This window comes from Apostichopus japonicus, chromosome 1, assembly GCF_037975245.1.
Source record: "Apostichopus japonicus isolate 1M-3 chromosome 1, ASM3797524v1, whole genome shotgun sequence".
NCBI lineage: Eukaryota > Metazoa > Echinodermata > Holothuroidea > Aspidochirotida > Stichopodidae > Apostichopus > Apostichopus japonicus.
The window spans coordinates 1,719,693-1,738,394 of NC_092561.1; the positions used below are offsets into that span (position 1 = coordinate 1,719,693).

Below are 18,702 nucleotides of genomic sequence, written 5' to 3' on the forward strand. Positions count from 1 at the left end.
GCTCTGTGGTGTATGCTTATAGTGCGCCATCAATTCTCATCGTTGTCTTTTCAATACGGATAGATCATCGGGCAAGTTTCACTCAGTGGAAAAGCGCTCTCGTAACATACATAAACTCAGAGCTGTGTAGATATACGGAATGCCAAATGTATCAAAAATGTCCAAAACTATATAAGCATGTCCAAAAAATTATAAGCATGTCCAAAAAAATATAAGCATGTCCAAAAAAATATAAGCATGTCCAAAAAAATATAAGCATGTCCAAATATATATAAACATATCGAAACTAATATAAGTATGTCCAAAAATAATATGATCATGCCCAAAATAATATGAGAGTGTCGAAAAATTATATGAACATGTCGAATGTAACTGCTAACTTCAACTTTTTAGTGAACATTTTGGCATCTGAATTCGCGCCATCTGTTGCAAAATATCCAAAAAAATATAAGCATGTCCAAATTTATATAAACATGTCGAAACCAATATGAGTATGTCCAAAAATAATGAGAGCATGTCCAAAATAATATAAGAGTGTCGAAAGACTATATGAGCATGTCCAAAATATAAAAAAGTGTCGAAAAATAATACAAAAGTCTCGAGCGTAACTGCTCGATTCAACTTTGTAATGAACAGTCAGGCGTTTTAATTTTACGCCATATGTTCCAAATATCAAACTTTTTATTTTGGTATGCTGAAAACAAAAACACCATATCCAGCGTAACTTAAGACGATATACAGTTCATCCATTACCGTATTAGTGTGTGTGTTAATATTTTAATGATATTTCGATCAAGAACGATTTTATTTTCGAGGAAATATTAGTTGAGTTGTTTCGTAGCGCGAGTGATCAACCTGGCCCCAAGGTGCTGTAACTATCAGTGAGTTTAATACGAAGAACCACTGTGTCCAACATTCCACGCGGTTTAATCAATAATATGTAGTTGGCGAGTTCTTCCCACGTTTCCATCTTGAAATTTAGTTAAAAGGTGAGAGTGAAGATTAAACGTTGAATACCCCTAACCTAGGCTTATTTTTTTTAATTCTGGGCTAGTGTCCGACTTCGCCTGGTAACCGTAATTAAGTGTCACAATTTTCCGTTAAAAAAGTAACACAGTATAGTAGTTCATTTTCACTGCCAACGTACGCATGTGTGATAACTACTGTACGTTGTTAGCGCTTGTGCATGTTGTACGTACTTTCGCACGTGAACTTCTTTGCCTTCGTAACAATATATGAATAATCTCAGCACCTCTAGACAGGGCGAAACCACTCACATTACGTAGGGATGTAAAAAGGAAAAATGTTAGGTGATGGTCTTGTTTTTACATATTTTGAATTATTTGCGTCACAAAAACAGAAAAATGTTTCAATAATATATTGTCATAATGATAAGCATTGTGTCAGTTGATACAAATTACCTCCAAAGAAGGTATTTAAGCTAATTTTTTTCGACATACCAATATAAAAGTTCGATATTTGAAACATTTGGCGTGACTTCAAACGCCAAAATGTTCATAACAAAGTTGAAGTTAGCAGTTACACTCGAGACTTTTATATTATTATTCGACACTCTCATATAATTTTGGGCGTGCTCATATTATATTTTGACATACTTATATGTGTTTGGACATGCGCGTATTATTTTGGACATGCTCATATTAGTTTGGACATGTCTATATAAATTTGGACATGCTCATATAAGTTTGGACATGCTTATATTTTTTTGGATATTTTGCAACATATGGCGTAACTTAAAACGCCAAAATGTTCAATACAAAATTGAATTAGGCAGTTACATTTGTCCCTCTTGTATTATTTTTCGACATTCTTTTAATATGTTGGACATGCTCATATAGTCTTTCGACACTCTCATATTATTTTGGACATGCTCTTATCATTTTTGGACATACTCATATTAGTTTCGACACGTTTATATAAATTTGGACATGCTTATATTATTTTGGACATGCTTATATTGTTTTGGACATTTTTGAAACGTATGGCATGCCGTATAGATACAGCATACAATGCATAGATACTATAGCTGTATATGGAAATAGGCTGCTACAATGTAGCGGAAGAGCGCCCCGATATTGCAAACATGTAACCTGTATCGTGGAAGCTTCGTGAGAGATAAAAAATACGCAAGAGAAATGAACATTACAAATTGACCAAGACTATGCATGACTTTGCTATCGGTGCCATTCAGAAGCTACAGTAAATGCCTACATTGTAAACACCGATCGTACTCCATTCCTTTGATCTCTTCGAATTTAAGCTGACAACGTACATGTCATGGCTTTGTGTGATGTAATTTAGTAACCATTCCATGCTCTCTTTTATTCAGGCTATGGAATCCTTGGTGAATAATGGATTAGCCAAATCCATCGGGGTATCTAACTTCAACACATCTCAGCTAGAGAAGATTTTAGACAAAACTACCGTACCATGCGTCATGAACCAGGTAAATCATACAAGCCAACCCACCCCCAACCCCCAACCCCCCCCCCCCCATAAAAAGATGATTTCCTCGTCTCAACATTCAAGTTTGTTCTAACACGGAGTTTGTCTTCGATAAAGATCTTTGTGGTCAACTATTTCATAACTAAACAAACAAATCAAAGCTAAAGCAACATAGAAACATTTATGAAATCACGCCACCTTTGGTTGTTTGTGTTATTTGTTATTCCAAAACGAATGTTCTTAATAATATTTTCATATAAGACCGTTATTTATTACTTGTTTTGTATTTTATTGTAGGTTGAAAGTCATCCATATCTGGATCAGCGATCGCTTCTTGATTTTTGCAAGAGCAGAAATGTTGCTGTTACAGCATTCAGCCCCCTTGGTTCCTCTTCCGAACGGCCATGGTAAAAAAAACAGCACCAAACAAATAAGCTATAAACAAACTATAATATATATATATATATATATATATATATATATATATATATATATATATATATATATATATATATATATATATATATACAAAGTATTAAGATAGATATAAACAAAATTTCCAGATAACCTTTGAACAAGCACAGAATTTTCTGAGGTTCCTTGGCTCAAATCTTTCTTGCCTATAATATCTTTAATCTTTCCAATTTTTTGGGACCTAAAACAAAGAAGTTTCAAATCAATTAGTAGTGTACCATTACTCGGTTAGTTTAGCCAAACCTGACAAGACGATGGGGGCGTCGGATGGCGAGGGCGGGCCGGTGGGTACGGCCCGGGCGCCGGGTCAATTAAAGGGCACAAGGAAATATATGATTAAGAATCTTTTATTCATTTTCATCTTTGAGCGGAAAATAAAGAGGAAGGGGTCATGTGACATAATTTGCCCAACTTGGCACTCGACATCTCTAACTTCAACCAATCAAAGGACAGAATTTGGCCTGAAATAGAATTCACCGGGGCATACAGAGCAGTCGGTTTTGGACATGTGGTGTAGCCTTGACAAGAACAGGCCACACCAGGCGTTACACTAACTGACCCCGGGCTCCCTCCCTCTGCCCTCCGTTCCTACCCCGTTATGCTACGATTGATGACTTACAATGTTTTTCTTCCCCACACCCTACAGGGCGTCTAACAAGGATCCAATTCTTCGTGAGGACCCTCTCGTGAAGGAGATGGCGAGCTCCTATGGGTGTACTCCAGCACAACTGCTCATTGCATACAACCTTTCCCAAGGAATCATTTGCATTCCAAAGAGTGTGACGCCGTCACGAATTCAAGAAAACTTAAAGGTTAGATTTTTTTAACAGACTGTCACTTAAGAAAATACATAAATATGTGAAATGTTCCCGGTATAATTACATAGAGGTAACATAACATATTTTGGGCCTACAACATGTGTCCTTATCTATTTCTTTCTTTCAAGGTCGATCAAATTCAGATTTCTGATGAGAATTTGAAAGCGTTAGACGGTCTTGCACGCGCATACAGAGCATGTCCATGGTCTTAGTAAGTAAATTTATCACTTAAGGAAAATGAAGGGCACATACCTGGGGGGGGGGGCAGCACGGGGTGCATCACGTGCCACCCCTCCCGTTATGTAAAATATTAATAGTGCTCCATTTCATAAATTATGGATATGACCTATATATTGTTGCTCCCCCCCCCCACCCTCTCTCTCTCTCGTTACATTGTATCCTCTTTGGCGGCCTCTGACAAAATGAACAGAGAACTACGCTATAGCTTTTTGATTATCCAACATTTATGCTTTCATAAATTTATTAAAAATGCAACGTTTCGCAAGTTTACATTTTGGAGGAGTTCAAAAGAATTGTCATTTTATGCAAATAAATATCAAATGAACTAAATCTGTACAGGTTTATGATGCACTCACGTGAACACCAACCATGCTTGCCTCGTTAAAGAAACAAAACAGAAAGAAGATAAAATGATATGATTTCCCTTTATTGAATATATGACCATAGCTGGAAGACAATCGATCCAGAATTCCAGCTACTCCCTTTTCTTCTACTTCTTTTTTTTCAGTTTCGAATCTCATGAACATTATCCGTTTTGAGCTGGAACTTTGGACTGGTGCAAAAAAGCCCTCTAGAATCTTGCGAACTTTGTCCCACATCTTCACATTGTCATATGAAAGTTGAGACACCAACTCAGTGTGGTCTTACAACCATGAACGTAAGAGTAATACAGCAAAATTGAAGAAACAATAGAATAATATCTTTCTCTCCCATTCTCTGTTAGGTCTACATTTCTCAGATTAGGATTATTTAAGCCTAATAATATAATTGAATTGAATTCCTCTCGGACTTGTGATGTTTTTTACTAATTGTTTCAAGAGAACAAGAAATATCTGTAAACGCTGCAGTTGAAGTCGCCAGGACAGTGGCGTGCACAAGGGTATGGGAAGCATTGGGTTTGATAAAATCCATACGCCTCTGACCCTTCCACAAACAGTCATAACCCTATACCGCGGGAAATACTTGGGAATAAAATTCAAACTCTGTGATAGGATTTTATTTTATGGTGATAAGTGTCATGATATAGTAAAATGTTGTGTATTATTTTGTCATGAGCCCGAAGTTTCTACAACTATTACTACAGTAAAATAGTGAATAACTTCCGCGAATATGCAAGAAATATCCATAACGTGTGTTTCTAATTTTTATAAATCCTTCAACGAAAGTATGACAGAAACATCCAGAACAAAGGTGAACTGGTAACAATGCTTCAAGAAAATCTTCACGTAAGCGAGAGAGATTACCATCACCACCAGAAGACTGTCTCCTTGCTTTTCCTGTGCTCAGAAGCTCTGTATAGGTAGCCTGTTAGCTCCGTTATCATAATATTATACTATAAAGGACTAGCTAACATTGTAGTTGTTCATCCAAATGTCATGTAATAGTACGTCTAGCCTGCTCCTTTAACCTCCAGGTCCCTCGGATTGCGCGTCGACGTTAAAATATGAATCTAAGAGACTGACTTCGGTCAGCTTGCGGCTTTGATAAGCCAATGATGGCTTCTTCGCGAGTTCCTGCTTGCAGGAGGATCTAAAATACATACAAACATACGGCTTCTTTTAACTACTTGTTTACTTCTCAGCTCTCCAGAAGGACGAGTGTTTTCTGACGCCAATTTCTAATGTATTATATTGTTTTAGCTGTCTGTTACAAGCCTACATTTATGTCAAAATAGGTCAAGTTTACAATGACGCGTGAAGTACTATTACTATCTTAAGACACTTGTATCTTGGCACGTGTTTAGCAGCCCACGTAATTAAAGATAATAGCTCCCATTGGTTAGGTTTAGCAGTGAAGTCATCACCTTGCATGCACATGTTGATTATTCATTAGTTTACCTGCTGACCAATCACACCCTTCCTTGATGACGTAGTACATATATATCAAATATATGAATCAAATAAAGAATCATCAGAGGAATCAAGAAAAGTATTGTCTTCTTCTTATTTTACGGGAATGTCTCTCTCTCTGATCTGAGCTGCCGAGGGAACATTGTTTGACTATGTTCTGTTATTCTATAGCCTTATGACCATTTACCCAACGTGAATTCCTGACTGAGCTAGCCGGCCACACAACACTAAGCATCATTTCTACCGCTGTCCACTGTTACTGTAAGTAGACACTACTACGCCTATTCATATATTCAACGACTATAGTTGAACACGCTGATCAATGTGGTTCACCAGCATCGGTTTGAACAGAAGAAACATTTATCCAAACTCGTCTCGCAAGGATCTCACGTCTTCGCAAGTCGCTACCAGAAGATCTACAGACTAATCCCTTACCTGGTACTTAGAAAGTTACTATTAATTTAATTATGTAACATATACTGTATCTAAGCTTAAGTTAAAGGTAGTCAGTATAGGCCCCCAATTATAGCTATAATAGCTAGAAGTTTTCAAACGGTACTTTCCTGGACGACTTTACTCTCCAAATTGTTCTCAGACATTGTTAAGGAACACACAATGACTGAACCTCCCAGTTAGGAAAATTTCCTCGAAGGTTGTCATTACAAACAGTTTAAGAATTTTGACCATATCTGAAATATCTAGCATATTTGGGGCTTAATACAGCATACCTTTAAGTATCAAAGAAATTACAGTAATTGATTTTTACACTAACAAATTGAATTGTACTGCAGAATGGTGAAAGAAGGTGATTGAAACAAGACTTATATTTGATGGAAACTTACAATGACGCTAACTTTCCATGTATTGTCTACCTGAGTACGTAAGTTATTTGCATGCATTTTCTGTTGCCAATCCATAAAATAAGTATTAATAATGATCTAGTAAGTTCACATAAAGTAAACATATTATTGTGGAGGGTGTAGAAGGTGGCAGTATGCCACAACTAGTAACTGCACAATGTAACTGTCTAAATAAGATTTCAACTGTTATATATAGATATATATATATATATATATTGTAAATAAATAAAGAATAGCACACCAGAAATATATATATATATAAAATGTAATGATTCATAACGTTATATTAAAAGAAGGAAGCAAAGGAAAAATCATGCGATTTGTACAACAATTATATTAAATTCTGCGAATTGAAAACTATTTAATTAGCATTTCCGAAATGTAATGAACAATATATTCTTCCATAAACTAGTTGGTTTGTTTTTGCATTTGAACAAATCACGTGATTTTTCCTTTTCTCCCTTCTTTTAATTTATTAATATATTATTTATTTTGGGAATTCATTGGAAGGAGATTTCCAACGATAGAGTTTATCTTTCTATTTAAGACTCTAGAGTCGAGTTTATAACAAAGCTAACTATATATACAAAATGACAGTCCTTGGTTATTGGTGTGGTTTCTAGCTGGTTTCTAGGTTTATAGCTATTGAAACATCTACTGGTCGCCGAAGTCAAAGTGTAATCCAGTATTCTTCATCTTCCCTTCGTAAATGGCATCAAAGAATTCGTTTTGAGCGACTGTAAATTTATTTCTCCAATCACCTATCTTTCCTGTACATTGAAAACAAAGCCAAAACATGAGCAAAAGTTTCAAGTATGAGTTCAGTTATCTCTATCGTTGGTGTGCTAAGTTCATTAATCTAGTATAATTGAACACTCTGTCCACTTCGAGAGTTTTGCCAATGGCTTGCATAGGATAACATTATAGGTATCACACCACAGTTAGAGTAGTTCACGTCCGCCCTGAGAGGTCAATCGTTGTCGGAAAATAGCCCGGCTAAAGTCACCAACTGTATTGATTTTTATTGGCATTTTTTGAGTCATCACCATTCTTTTTGATGCTTGAATGTTGAAGAAAATCTTTGGTGAAGCAAGACGATTTCTGCAGCGACAGCTGGCAGATGGGTTGGGAACACTATGATAAACTTTGAGCTCAAAATCTAAACGGTTATGGTGGCAAAAGTTGAATGTATTATGATAGCTCAAGCCATCAGCTATATATATGGTGGGTAGGACATGTCAGTTGAAAACTTCTATCTATGCTCTAGCGACCTTGGAAAGTGACGAGTTTAGTGTGTAAGTCAATGGGAGTAATTAATTGTGGTGCGAAACATTTAGAACAAGCATCGATTTTTTTTACTAGTCTGGTGGACCACAAGTTGTTTGGTTTACGTGTCCAGCTTGGATGGGATTTTTCCGAGTCTTTTCTGCGTTCTGGAAGCTTAGGCTACTTTTGTAGGGTGAGAACATCCCATTGCTTTGCATTATGACATACATTTTGTACTACCATATGAGAGTAAAGTTAAATAGTATGTCTACTAGTATTAATTGTTTCCACTTCGTCAAGTCAATGGGAGCAGTTAATTGTGGTGTGATACCTAAACAGATATATAGTTATGATATGACTGAATCACACCAAGCAGAAATGCTTTAAATAGATAAAGAAACAAGAGAAAATGACTGGGAGTTCATAATCAATTTGAGAACAGCAAAGATATTTTGTTAACCAGGTAACAATGATGTAATAATATGCTGTATCCAAAGCGGGTGAGTGTTAGGTGGGTGTGGTTTAGCATAAAGGTTCAAATTCCCACAGAGATTTATAATTACATCATAATTGTCATTGCAAAATACTTCTTAGCAAACAAACTTTTCTTGACTGCGTCACGTGCTATGCTGAACACCCACGGACATTAAAGGAGGGGTTGTGGCCCTGAGTTCTTTGAATTGTTCCCCCGCCCCAGAAGGAAACCCATTAACGTTTAGACGTCAATAGTGCATGCTGGGCATAATAGCACTATCAATTTGGCCTATTATTAGATCTGCAGGCAAGATTGTGTATTAATAACTAGGTTTGGCTTTTTGGGAAGTTAAGGAAAATGGGGGGGGGGGGCGGGGGTTGGGCAACAACACCCCCTGGATCTGCACCTGGTTAAATGAATTTGCCGCTTTATAAACTACCAATTTTTGTTTTGGCGGGGTTGGGGGGGGGGGGTCAAGGTCAAACATATTTTCCAATATATCACGGTATATATCATTGAGCCAACAATATCTGAAGTAATTTCACTTTTAATAGAAGAAAAAAAACGCTTTTTAGTTTTTCATGTTAACTAACATATCCATGTTAAGAGACTCGGGTAAAGAAACTCACCTTTTCTCATGAATGATGGCTTATTCTTATTATTATTATTTTTCGTCTTGGTAGGTCCAGCATTCAAAGGCACGCATGCCGTTTTCATATTTTCAAACGAGGTTTGATTAACAACAAAAGCAATATTGTCTTCGGTGAGCGAATATCCAAGAAATTCTGCAATGATTGTCACTGTACTGGTAGGGTTCTTAAAATAATCAAGAAAAAAAAAGTATTTTATGATTTTGTTCATTGTCTTTAAAGTAATAGCAGTAGCCGTATATCAGTTTCATCAACTTCATAATTTCATATGACTCGTGCTAAAAAATATGACAAAATTGAAGTAAATTTAATGATTTCTTAGCTTTCCTAAATCGACCTGATAAAGGTAACTTTTCAATCACGTTAGATTGAAGTTAAATTTACCATTGGTAAACTATGGTAACATCATGAATAACCTGTTTTCAACAAGCACGATGACATCGACCATATATGTGTCGTCTCATGAGGTAGCATACCATCATTAAAATCCCCATAGACTTACACACTGAATCACAAAAGTAATCTGGTCTCTAAGTCTAGATAGAAGTTCTCACAAGCTAAACGCTATACCCATCACTGGATAGCTGACAAGTTGGCCATTCATGGCACCATCAATTTTACGTATTATGACTATGTATAATGTTTGCTATCAGAGCCTGAAGTTTTTCGTCAATTGTAAACAAACCTCTTCACTCAGTAGTAAACATTTTTCGAACGCTGTCCCTGTGAGGCCTAAAGGGGTCTAAAATTGCCTCAATTGAGCTAATATTTTGCACCACATGTACTTCCATTTATGCTCTTAAAAATGCAAGTCACAAAAACCAGATCCTGATAATAACATATCAAAATCGATGATCTCCAACTGCATTTTGGCACTTTTCCTGAAGGAGAACTTTTGGGCGGACTGTTATAGACTCTAATAAGAGTATGTCACCATGTTCATCCCTATATACGAGTGGTCGATGTGTCTATACATTTCTTCGTCAGTGGCCACCCTATTTGGATAGCTTCTCATTATCGACAGTTGTAACTTCACTACAGTTTTAAAAACCTGCAGTAGCATGATCCAGTTGCATGTATTTAGCAATTGAATTTAGAATTCAAAAAAAAAAAAATTAGCTTCAACAAAATTTGTCGCAGCTAACAGTGTCTAGTTAATCTATAAAACAAAAATGTCTTTGTACTTACCAAAATCATATCTTCATATTTTAAGAAGAGAACAGTGTCCTCGTTACCCTGAGCAAATTCCCAGAATGCGAGGACATGGTCAAACCATAAGCCACGATGAGCTATTAATTGTATAAAAGAACATAACATGAATTATTTCCTAGCAAGTACTATTTTGACTCGCACTCCCCCCACCCCCCCCCCCCTCTTCCTGGCGTCGGCCAACACCCTCCCATTCCCATTAAAGACGATTAAAAGGCAGTTGCTTATACATTGGATCGGTGGGCGTTGCATTGTGTTATGTTGTATTAGCTTTTAATGTAGCATTTTTAACTTGCAACTGAAAATATAAGTTTGTGGATAATCCCAAGATTAGTTCCGGTTAAGTAGTCAGAGGGGGGGGGGTGCGGCCGGTAGGTCGATCCGCCCCGGCTGGGAGCCTTTGTTAACATCGAACGAGGAAAGGTTACTTACTTTTCCCTTGGCAGTATTTGGTGAAGTATTCAGGCCAACTGTAGCCTGGAAGATTAGTTGTCAACGAGGCAAAATGGTAAAAGGAGACAGCGACATCTTTCGGGTTTCTCGCTATGTAGATCAGCTTTCCTTTCCTTGCACGAAGTTCGCGCGGTAACAATTCCAGTTGAAGGTGCGACATCAAGACACGGGGCGAGGGCATGTCATTAGCCCTTACATACTGTCCTGGTGTACTTGCGGCCTTGAACAAATTAAAACAATTTAAGTTTACATCTAATTTATTTCTCAATTACTATTTTAATTCTATGTGATGATGATGATGATGATGATGATGATGATGATGATGATGATGATGATGATGATGATGATGATGATGATGATGATGATGATGATGATGATGATGATGGTGGTGGTGGTGGTGGTGGTGGTGGTGGTGGTGGTGGTGATGATGATGATGATGATGATGATGATGATGATGGTGGTGGTGGTGGTGGTGGTGATGATGATGATGATGATGATGATGATGATGATGATGATGGTGGTGGTGGTGGTGGTGGTGGTGGTGGTGGTGGTGGTGATGATGATGATGATGATGATGATGATGATGGTGGTGGTGGTGGTGGTGGTGGTGGTGGTGGTGGTGGTGATGATGATGATGATGATGATGATGGTGGTGGTGGTGGTGGTGATGATGATGATGATGACGACGACGACGACGACGACGACGATGACGATGATGATGATGTTGAGGATGGTGACGATGACGATGACAACGAACACGACGATGATGATGATAGTGAGGAGTTAAATTTTAAATCCAATTACTCAAACAGTAACAATTGTTCCCATATATGATGATGACGATGTCAATTTTAATGACAATAACGAAGATTAGACGATTACGGTGACGATGGCGATTACGATATGATGACGGTGACGAGCTTCATTTTACATCGAGTCACATTACAAATACGATTATTACCATATAATAACGATGAAGATGTTAATGGCGAAGAGTGGTGATGCTGACGATGAAGATGACGAAGACATTGCCGATGATGGCGATACTAACGATGACGAAGATATTGGCGATGCTGACGATGACGGTTACGATGACGATGACGAATGTTTTGAATTTAACATCCAGTTCCTTTTACAACCACAATTATTACCACATAATGTTGATAATGATAACGATGTCAATGTTAATGAAGGCTATAACATAGTGATGGCGATGATGCTGATGGATGGTGATGATGTTGTGTATTGCTTTGCATAAATATTGTGATCACAGCCAATAAACACGATGCATGCATGGTGGTACAATTGTAGTACGTCCATGGTAGTACTAGCGTCATTATACGTTACCCTGACAACGTCATATATTATGTTGTGTAATTACTATGCATAAGTATTGTGATTTCAGCCAATAAACACGATGCATGCATGGTGGTAAAATTGTAGTACGTCCATGGTAGTACTAGCGTCATTATACGTTACCCTGACAACGTCATATATGATGTTGTGTATTGCTTTGCATAAATATTGTGATTACAGCCAATAAACACGAAGCACGGTGGTAAAATTGTAGTACGTCCATGGTAGTACTAGCGTCATTATACGTTACCCTGGCAACGTCATATACGATGTTGTGTATTGCTTTGCATAAATATTGTGATTACAGCCAATAAACACGATGCATGCATGGTGGTAAAATTGTAGTACGTCCATGGTAGTACTAGCGTCATTATACGTTACCCTGACAACGTCATATATGATGTTGTGTAATTACTATGCATAAATATTGTGATTACAGTCAATATACACGATGCATAGTGGTAAAATTGTAGTACATGGTACAGTACGTCATAATACGTTACCTTGGCAACGTCATATCCTTCTGGGAATTCCATATAAGGAACCGGTGACATTTGTTGGATGACTTTCTCATTCTTTTGCAGTTGATTCAGAAGGTGCAATGTGTAAAGAATCCAATTCGTACCTTTGCAGAGGAAGCCACACAATAAACAAACAGGTTGACAATAATATAATTATACCATGCACTGTCAGTTTATATTGGATCAGGTGAACATAAGCCGAAACATTAAGCTTAGGATTTTCGAGGCTATATTAAAGAGTTTTTTTTTTTTTATAAAATTGCGAACTGTGGGGCACAACGCAGGATCTTGATCGCAAATTTGACACTTTTCAAAGGAGACTACTTCGTAATATTTTCAACATTAGATGGACCAATAACAATTGGTTATCAAACGATGAGCTCTACAATGAACCAACCAAACACCTTGGTCATCCATAGTCGCACATAGAAGATTGAGATTTTTCGGTCATGTAGCAAGACTCCAGGAGGACGGACGCTCCAGCAGTGGCGGCGGAACCGGGGGTACTTGGGGGGGCTCAGCCCCCCAATGAAAAAGTTGAGGGGGCAAATGCATGATAAGCCTCCCCAATATTTACCAAGGCTCCGAAACGTGCATCTGCCCATTTTTCAATGCATACTTGTCGATCTGTCCGATGCACACGTATACTATATAGGTGTAATAATTTTAGTAATTGCTAGGGGACCCTCGGCCCGTCCCCTGGCTATAGACCACATTGTCACCCCAACCGCGTCTTCACGCCCCGTGAAAAGTGGAAGCAGTGAGTGTGAGTACCGGTAAGCGTAACACAACTTCGTCTTAGGCCAATGACTTGCCTTATTTGAGCCAGTTCTCCAACATCCCCTTACTTAGTGGCGGAGCGTTCATATATACAGTCAGGGGGCAGATGCCCCCCCCCCCTGACGGACTCAAATGGACTGCTGGCGCCCTTTTCAGCTTTTCACTACTTTTTACTTATTCGCGATTATTGACTATTTTATTGCGCTCTCATATACCTATTGACATTTGTCATATTCTGTTGGTGTAATTTTCCGACAAAATGGCAACGACACCTATTTATTCTCCGTTTATCTGCAAATTAGCAAGGCCCGGAAAGGGTCATTTCCTGCAGTCTAGGGAGTATCTTTACTCAGAAATTTTCTGTACGCTCCGCGCCAACCTGTGGTGGTGCTCCGCTTAGATAGTGCCGAAAGCGCCCCTACAGACCATTCTTGCCCCCCCCCCCTGACCAATACCCCTAGCTCCGCCACTGCCCTTACTACACTCAAAAACGTCTTTGCGAGTACACTACGAGTAATAGGTACTCTCTTAAAACACCATCGAATATACAAATTACAATGTTTTTACAGACTTTTACGTGCAATCTGAGAAATTGCAGGCTTGAGACCCATATTTAAGGGCTAGGTATTCGCAGCATACACTCGGGAAGTGCCGTTTCCGGCCATCTGGGGTTTTGAAAAAACCCAAAATTTTCTTGTACGCTCCGCGCCAACCGATGGTGGCGCTCCGCTTAGATAGTCTCCACACATTAGCCCCCCCCCCCCCCCCAATAATTTTTACGTTCCGCCGCGCCTGCGCTCCAGCAAAGGTTGCTTTAAGAGAAGCACTGAGACATACTGCTAAACCAGTAGGAAGGCCTGTGACAACCTTGCTTGGAAAAATAAAGTCGCAATTTAAGGACGATAACATTAACAATTTCGAGGAAGCAATAAGCCTTGCACAAGATCGTGATACGTGGCGGAGGTTAATCACTGAGCATGTCGGATAGACGAGACTCAACTTACTACTACTACTACTACTAGGTGAGGGTAAAATAACACGAAGTTTTGTACCAATCATCTACTTTCATCCCTGATCGGGAACAATTAAAAATAGGACGAAAGTGGGGAATGAAGGCAGTACATGGAGTTTATTTCAATCAACACCATAGTTCATTTATGCGCGGTTGGTAGTGTTGTGAGTTAACGATAAGTTGGGCTGGGTGGGGGGTGGGGTGATTCGGGGTCTTTTTTTATATTTTTATTTTATTATTATTATGTTTTTGCCTTCATAATATATATTTTTTGTCAGTTCTCTTTGCATCATTATTGCGTAGGTATTCCTTGCTCTCTCCGGGACTTTCCATTCCACAAGTTTTCTTCTTAACCTTTCTTAATAATCTCCTCAATCAATTATCTATCTGATCATCTTATCAATATCTATTTATATTTATTTGCATTTTATCTGTCAAGATCAAAGTTCTCACCTTTGTGTAATTCTATCTCTCTTTTCTCCTATGCCTTTCAAATTCTATCTTTCTTATAGATAAACTATACCTTATCAAACCAACAATATTTTCGGGGTTAACAAACCAACAAAATAACAAGAGAAATTTTGACAGCACGGAGCATTCGTAGAATGGAAATGCATCAATTTACCAGATTTGGGATATGAGACCACGAAAATGTCATCATTCCGAACTTTGAAGTTTGAAATATCTTTCAAATACGAATCGGCCAATATAGTTGGTATCATGCCCCTCTTCTCGTCTAGGGCCAGTTGCGGTTTATGGACATGCGACTTGGAGATAAGTTTTGAACCTGATAGCAAAGAAGAAGGAATATAACACAATTTTATCTTTGTAAATTACGCAACATTGGCGAGCTGCAATGTTGCCAATGTTCTTCGTTACAGAAACGTCTTGTGCTATTCACTCGCCACAGACTCCCTTGAACATTAAGAATATTGTTTGTTCGTTGCACATACTACCCCCTCCCCCCCCCCCCCCACCATAGCAGACAGAATATAAAAAAAATATCCTACTGTGCAGTATATATACAATTATATTATATATAACATATATAAAACATATATATATAGATATGTGTATATATATTTATATAAACATATATATATATATATAGATGTATAACATATATGAAACATATATATAGATATATATATATGTCTAACATCTATCTTTCTATATATATATATATATATATATATATATATATATATATATATATATATTAATGAATGGAGGTAAACGACAAAGGCAAATGAATTTATATTCATTTGCCAATATTCATTTGCCTTTGTCGTTTACCTCCATTCATTAACATAAAGTCTGTTCAAAGTATCTCTTTCGAGATCCGGCTTTAGGAATCACAAATGATTTTCGAGTTGGTTAGCATCATTTTGATCTCTAGAGTAAGGCAAAATATGTCACCAAAAACAGAACTAGTATTGTTCGATACAGGTGTCAAACGCCTACAGTAAAATTACGACCTTCCTTACCGGTTTCGAACCTCTGGACATACAATATACAATCAGCGTCCATAGCCTAGTTGGTTAGGGTGTCCGCGTACAAAGCGGGAGGCCCGGGTTCGAATCCCGGTGGAGGCTGAAAGTTTTTTCACTGTTCTGGATTTTCCTTCTCATTACGTTTTCATATATATATATATATATATATATATATATATATATATATATATATATATATATATATATATATATATATATATATATATTTATATATATATATATATATATATATATATATATATATATATATATATATATATATATATATATATATATATGTTTGAGTTGAGTTTGATTTATTTCCACATAATATATAGATACAATGATGGAGGTGGAGGAGGACTGAAGAAGCATAGCTTTTACAAGCAGTCTCCCTTTACAAAGTTAGAAAACTTTAAGTTAGAAAATATGGTTTACTCTGGGCAAGATAACTAGAATTTGTCATCAGTCTAATAGCTTTCTTCTGGAGAGTACACAGGCGATTAATGTTAGATGGATAGGGGGTTTCCCCAAATTATGTTGCAGTAAGACAGCTGAATTAATGTAGGAATCCTACAGTGTTTTAAGTGTATGCGATGGTACACAAATAGCGAATTTTATGAAGTATTCCAATAATCTTTCAGATATATTAGAACTGATAGACTGTTAATATGATACTTCCATGTGAGATTTGAGTCAAGATGAATAACTAAAAATTTAACTTTTTCAACAAGAGTAATATCACCATTATCAATAAGTATACGTTAACTGTATCAACCTCTCGCTGAACAGGACGATATATAAATATAATAAAATTTGATTTGCTTACATTTAAAGACAACTTATTTGCTTTAAACCAGTTAGATACACTGTACAGAATATAGTTCAGAGTTAACGACACGAGCAGCACAATGAATATCACTGTGCTTAAAAAGAATACTTGTATGGAACGCCAATACCGACAAATATGCATTACAAAATTAAGTAAACCTAAGTCATTATGTGAATACAAAGTTATCGCCACATAATGACCAAGAACAATTTAAGTCCTTATGTGGCACCAATAGCATCTCCACATAATGACCAAGAACATTCTACTTATCATGCGATCCTATCACTGCAACATAATGACCGCCAATACCGACAATATTCATAAGTCCATATGGTGGGGATCTCGCATGTCGCCACATAAGGACTAACACAGATCGTTAGTCCTTATGTGGCGATTCGAGTATCCACATAAGGACTAAATAGTTCGTTAGTCTTTATGTGACGATTCGAGTACCCACATAAAGACCAATGAACCGCGTTATAGTCCTTATGTGGCGATATGAGTATATCCATATAAGGACCAACGAACTGCGTTATAGTCCTTATGTGGCGATATGAGAGTATCCACATAATGACCAACGAACTGCGTTAGTCCTATAGTGTGGCGATATGAGAGTATCCACATATTCGGCATAACTTTTTTCTTATAGGGTTGTCAATGAGTGGAACGCGTCGGTTTGCCTGAGAAAGTTGTACTTGCAAGTAGTGTCAATGGGTTTAAGAATGCTTTGGACAAGCACTTTAAGTATTGTAATCAGGTCTGAGTGTGTGAGTCTTCAGTTTTTTTCCCTCTCCTATAGGGTCTTTGATGGGGACTTGAGTGTCCCTCCTGATCCTTTTTTTTTCTACTAAACTATCTATCTATATATATATATATATAAAAATGTATTTTTATATTTTACATATATTGTTATTACATTTATATGCTATACATCATAAACAGTAGAAAATAAGTCAACATTGTTTCAACTTTACAAAATATGATAATTTACCTGAATTTACTTCCATAAACGGAAGAAAAGTATTCAACATTGTTTCAACTTTACAAAATATGATAATTTACCTGAATTTACTTCCATAAACGGAAGAAAAGTATTCAACTTTGTTTCAACTTTACAAAATATGATAATTTACCTGAATTTACTTCCATAAACGGAAGAAAAGTATTCAACATTGTTTCAACTTTACAAAATATGATAATTTACCTGAATTTACTTCCATAAACAGAAGAAAACTATTCAACTTTGTTTCAACTTTACAAAATATGATAATTTACCTGAATTTACTTCCATTTTCGCAGCTGTCGTTGGTCTCTCCGATGGAAAATTCTAAATGTTATCGTATGTGCTTATCTTTTTTTATGTCTTAAAGTGAATAATACAAAAAAAAAACTTTTAATGGTCACCATATGGTAGGTTATGTAAAACAACATATGAACTACCGGCAATATTCCCAATAAGACAAGAATATTGATAATAATATTAAGTTTAGTGACTGCAATTGTATGCAAATACCAGGGAATTCTAGTAACAATTTAATTTACACGCATCTTGCCATGTGGTACTTTATACGGTAATAAAAAGTACAAAACCAAATATAGAAAAAAAAAATGAAAATGAACTTTTAATTGTAATATCATTTTCATAATGTATATCAATTCCTATTAAATATTTCTGCATACTGAGACGATTAATACTTTAAAATTATCAGCAAAAAAGTACACTATATTTTAACCTTTTCTGGGCGCTATATTTATTTATAAGTTATCATATAAACAGGAACGAGAATCACTGAGACTAATCTAATTGTCTGAAGCAGTGGCGTAGCCCAAGGGTAGGGCAGAGAGCCTTGGTTCCCAAATATTTGCCCCCCCCCCCCACATACATACAAAGAAGATGAACCAATTTTTCGCTCACTAATAAATTGCTGAAATTATTCAAAGGTATAC

General features: G+C 36.9%; 2 protein-coding genes across 2 annotated transcripts in view; one reads left to right on the plus strand and one right to left on the minus strand.

Annotated features, from left to right (window-relative positions):
* The window catches only part of LOC139976056 (aldo-keto reductase 1B-like), a 20,461-nt gene extending 14,260 nt beyond the window's left edge, over window positions 1-6,201 (plus strand). The window contains exons 6-10 of the mRNA XM_071984503.1: window positions 2,351-2,467; window positions 2,764-2,873; window positions 3,587-3,752; window positions 3,887-3,969; window positions 4,507-6,201. Of these exons, the coding sequence (XP_071840604.1) occupies window positions 2,351-2,467; window positions 2,764-2,873; window positions 3,587-3,752; window positions 3,887-3,969; window positions 4,507-4,537 (507 nt within the window). The 3' untranslated portion in view covers window positions 4,538-6,201. The remainder of the gene's footprint in view (window positions 1-2,350; window positions 2,468-2,763; window positions 2,874-3,586; window positions 3,753-3,886; window positions 3,970-4,506) is intronic.
* On the minus strand, window positions 4,405-18,124 carry LOC139976125 (sulfotransferase 1C2-like). The gene is made up of 7 exons (XM_071984602.1): window positions 18,031-18,124; window positions 15,056-15,217; window positions 12,621-12,742; window positions 10,741-10,981; window positions 10,288-10,388; window positions 9,079-9,265; window positions 4,405-7,478 (listed from the first exon to the last, which is right to left on the minus strand). The coding sequence occupies exons 1-7, from the start codon at window positions 18,044-18,046 to the stop codon at window positions 7,363-7,365; spliced, it is 945 nt and encodes a 314-aa protein (XP_071840703.1). The 5' UTR covers window positions 18,047-18,124; the 3' UTR covers window positions 4,405-7,362.
* Window positions 18,125-18,702: the final 578 nt, after the last annotated feature.

Coding starts and splice junctions, on each gene's coding strand:
- LOC139976125 (XM_071984602.1), bottom strand. Junction 12,743..15,055: donor GGTCTCATATCCCAAATCTG/GTAAATTGATGC, acceptor TCCTCTGCAAAG/GTACGAATTGGATTCTTTAC. Junction 9,266..10,287: donor AATATGAAGATATGATTTTG/GTAAGTACAAAG, acceptor GATTATTTTAAG/AACCCTACCAGTACAGTGAC.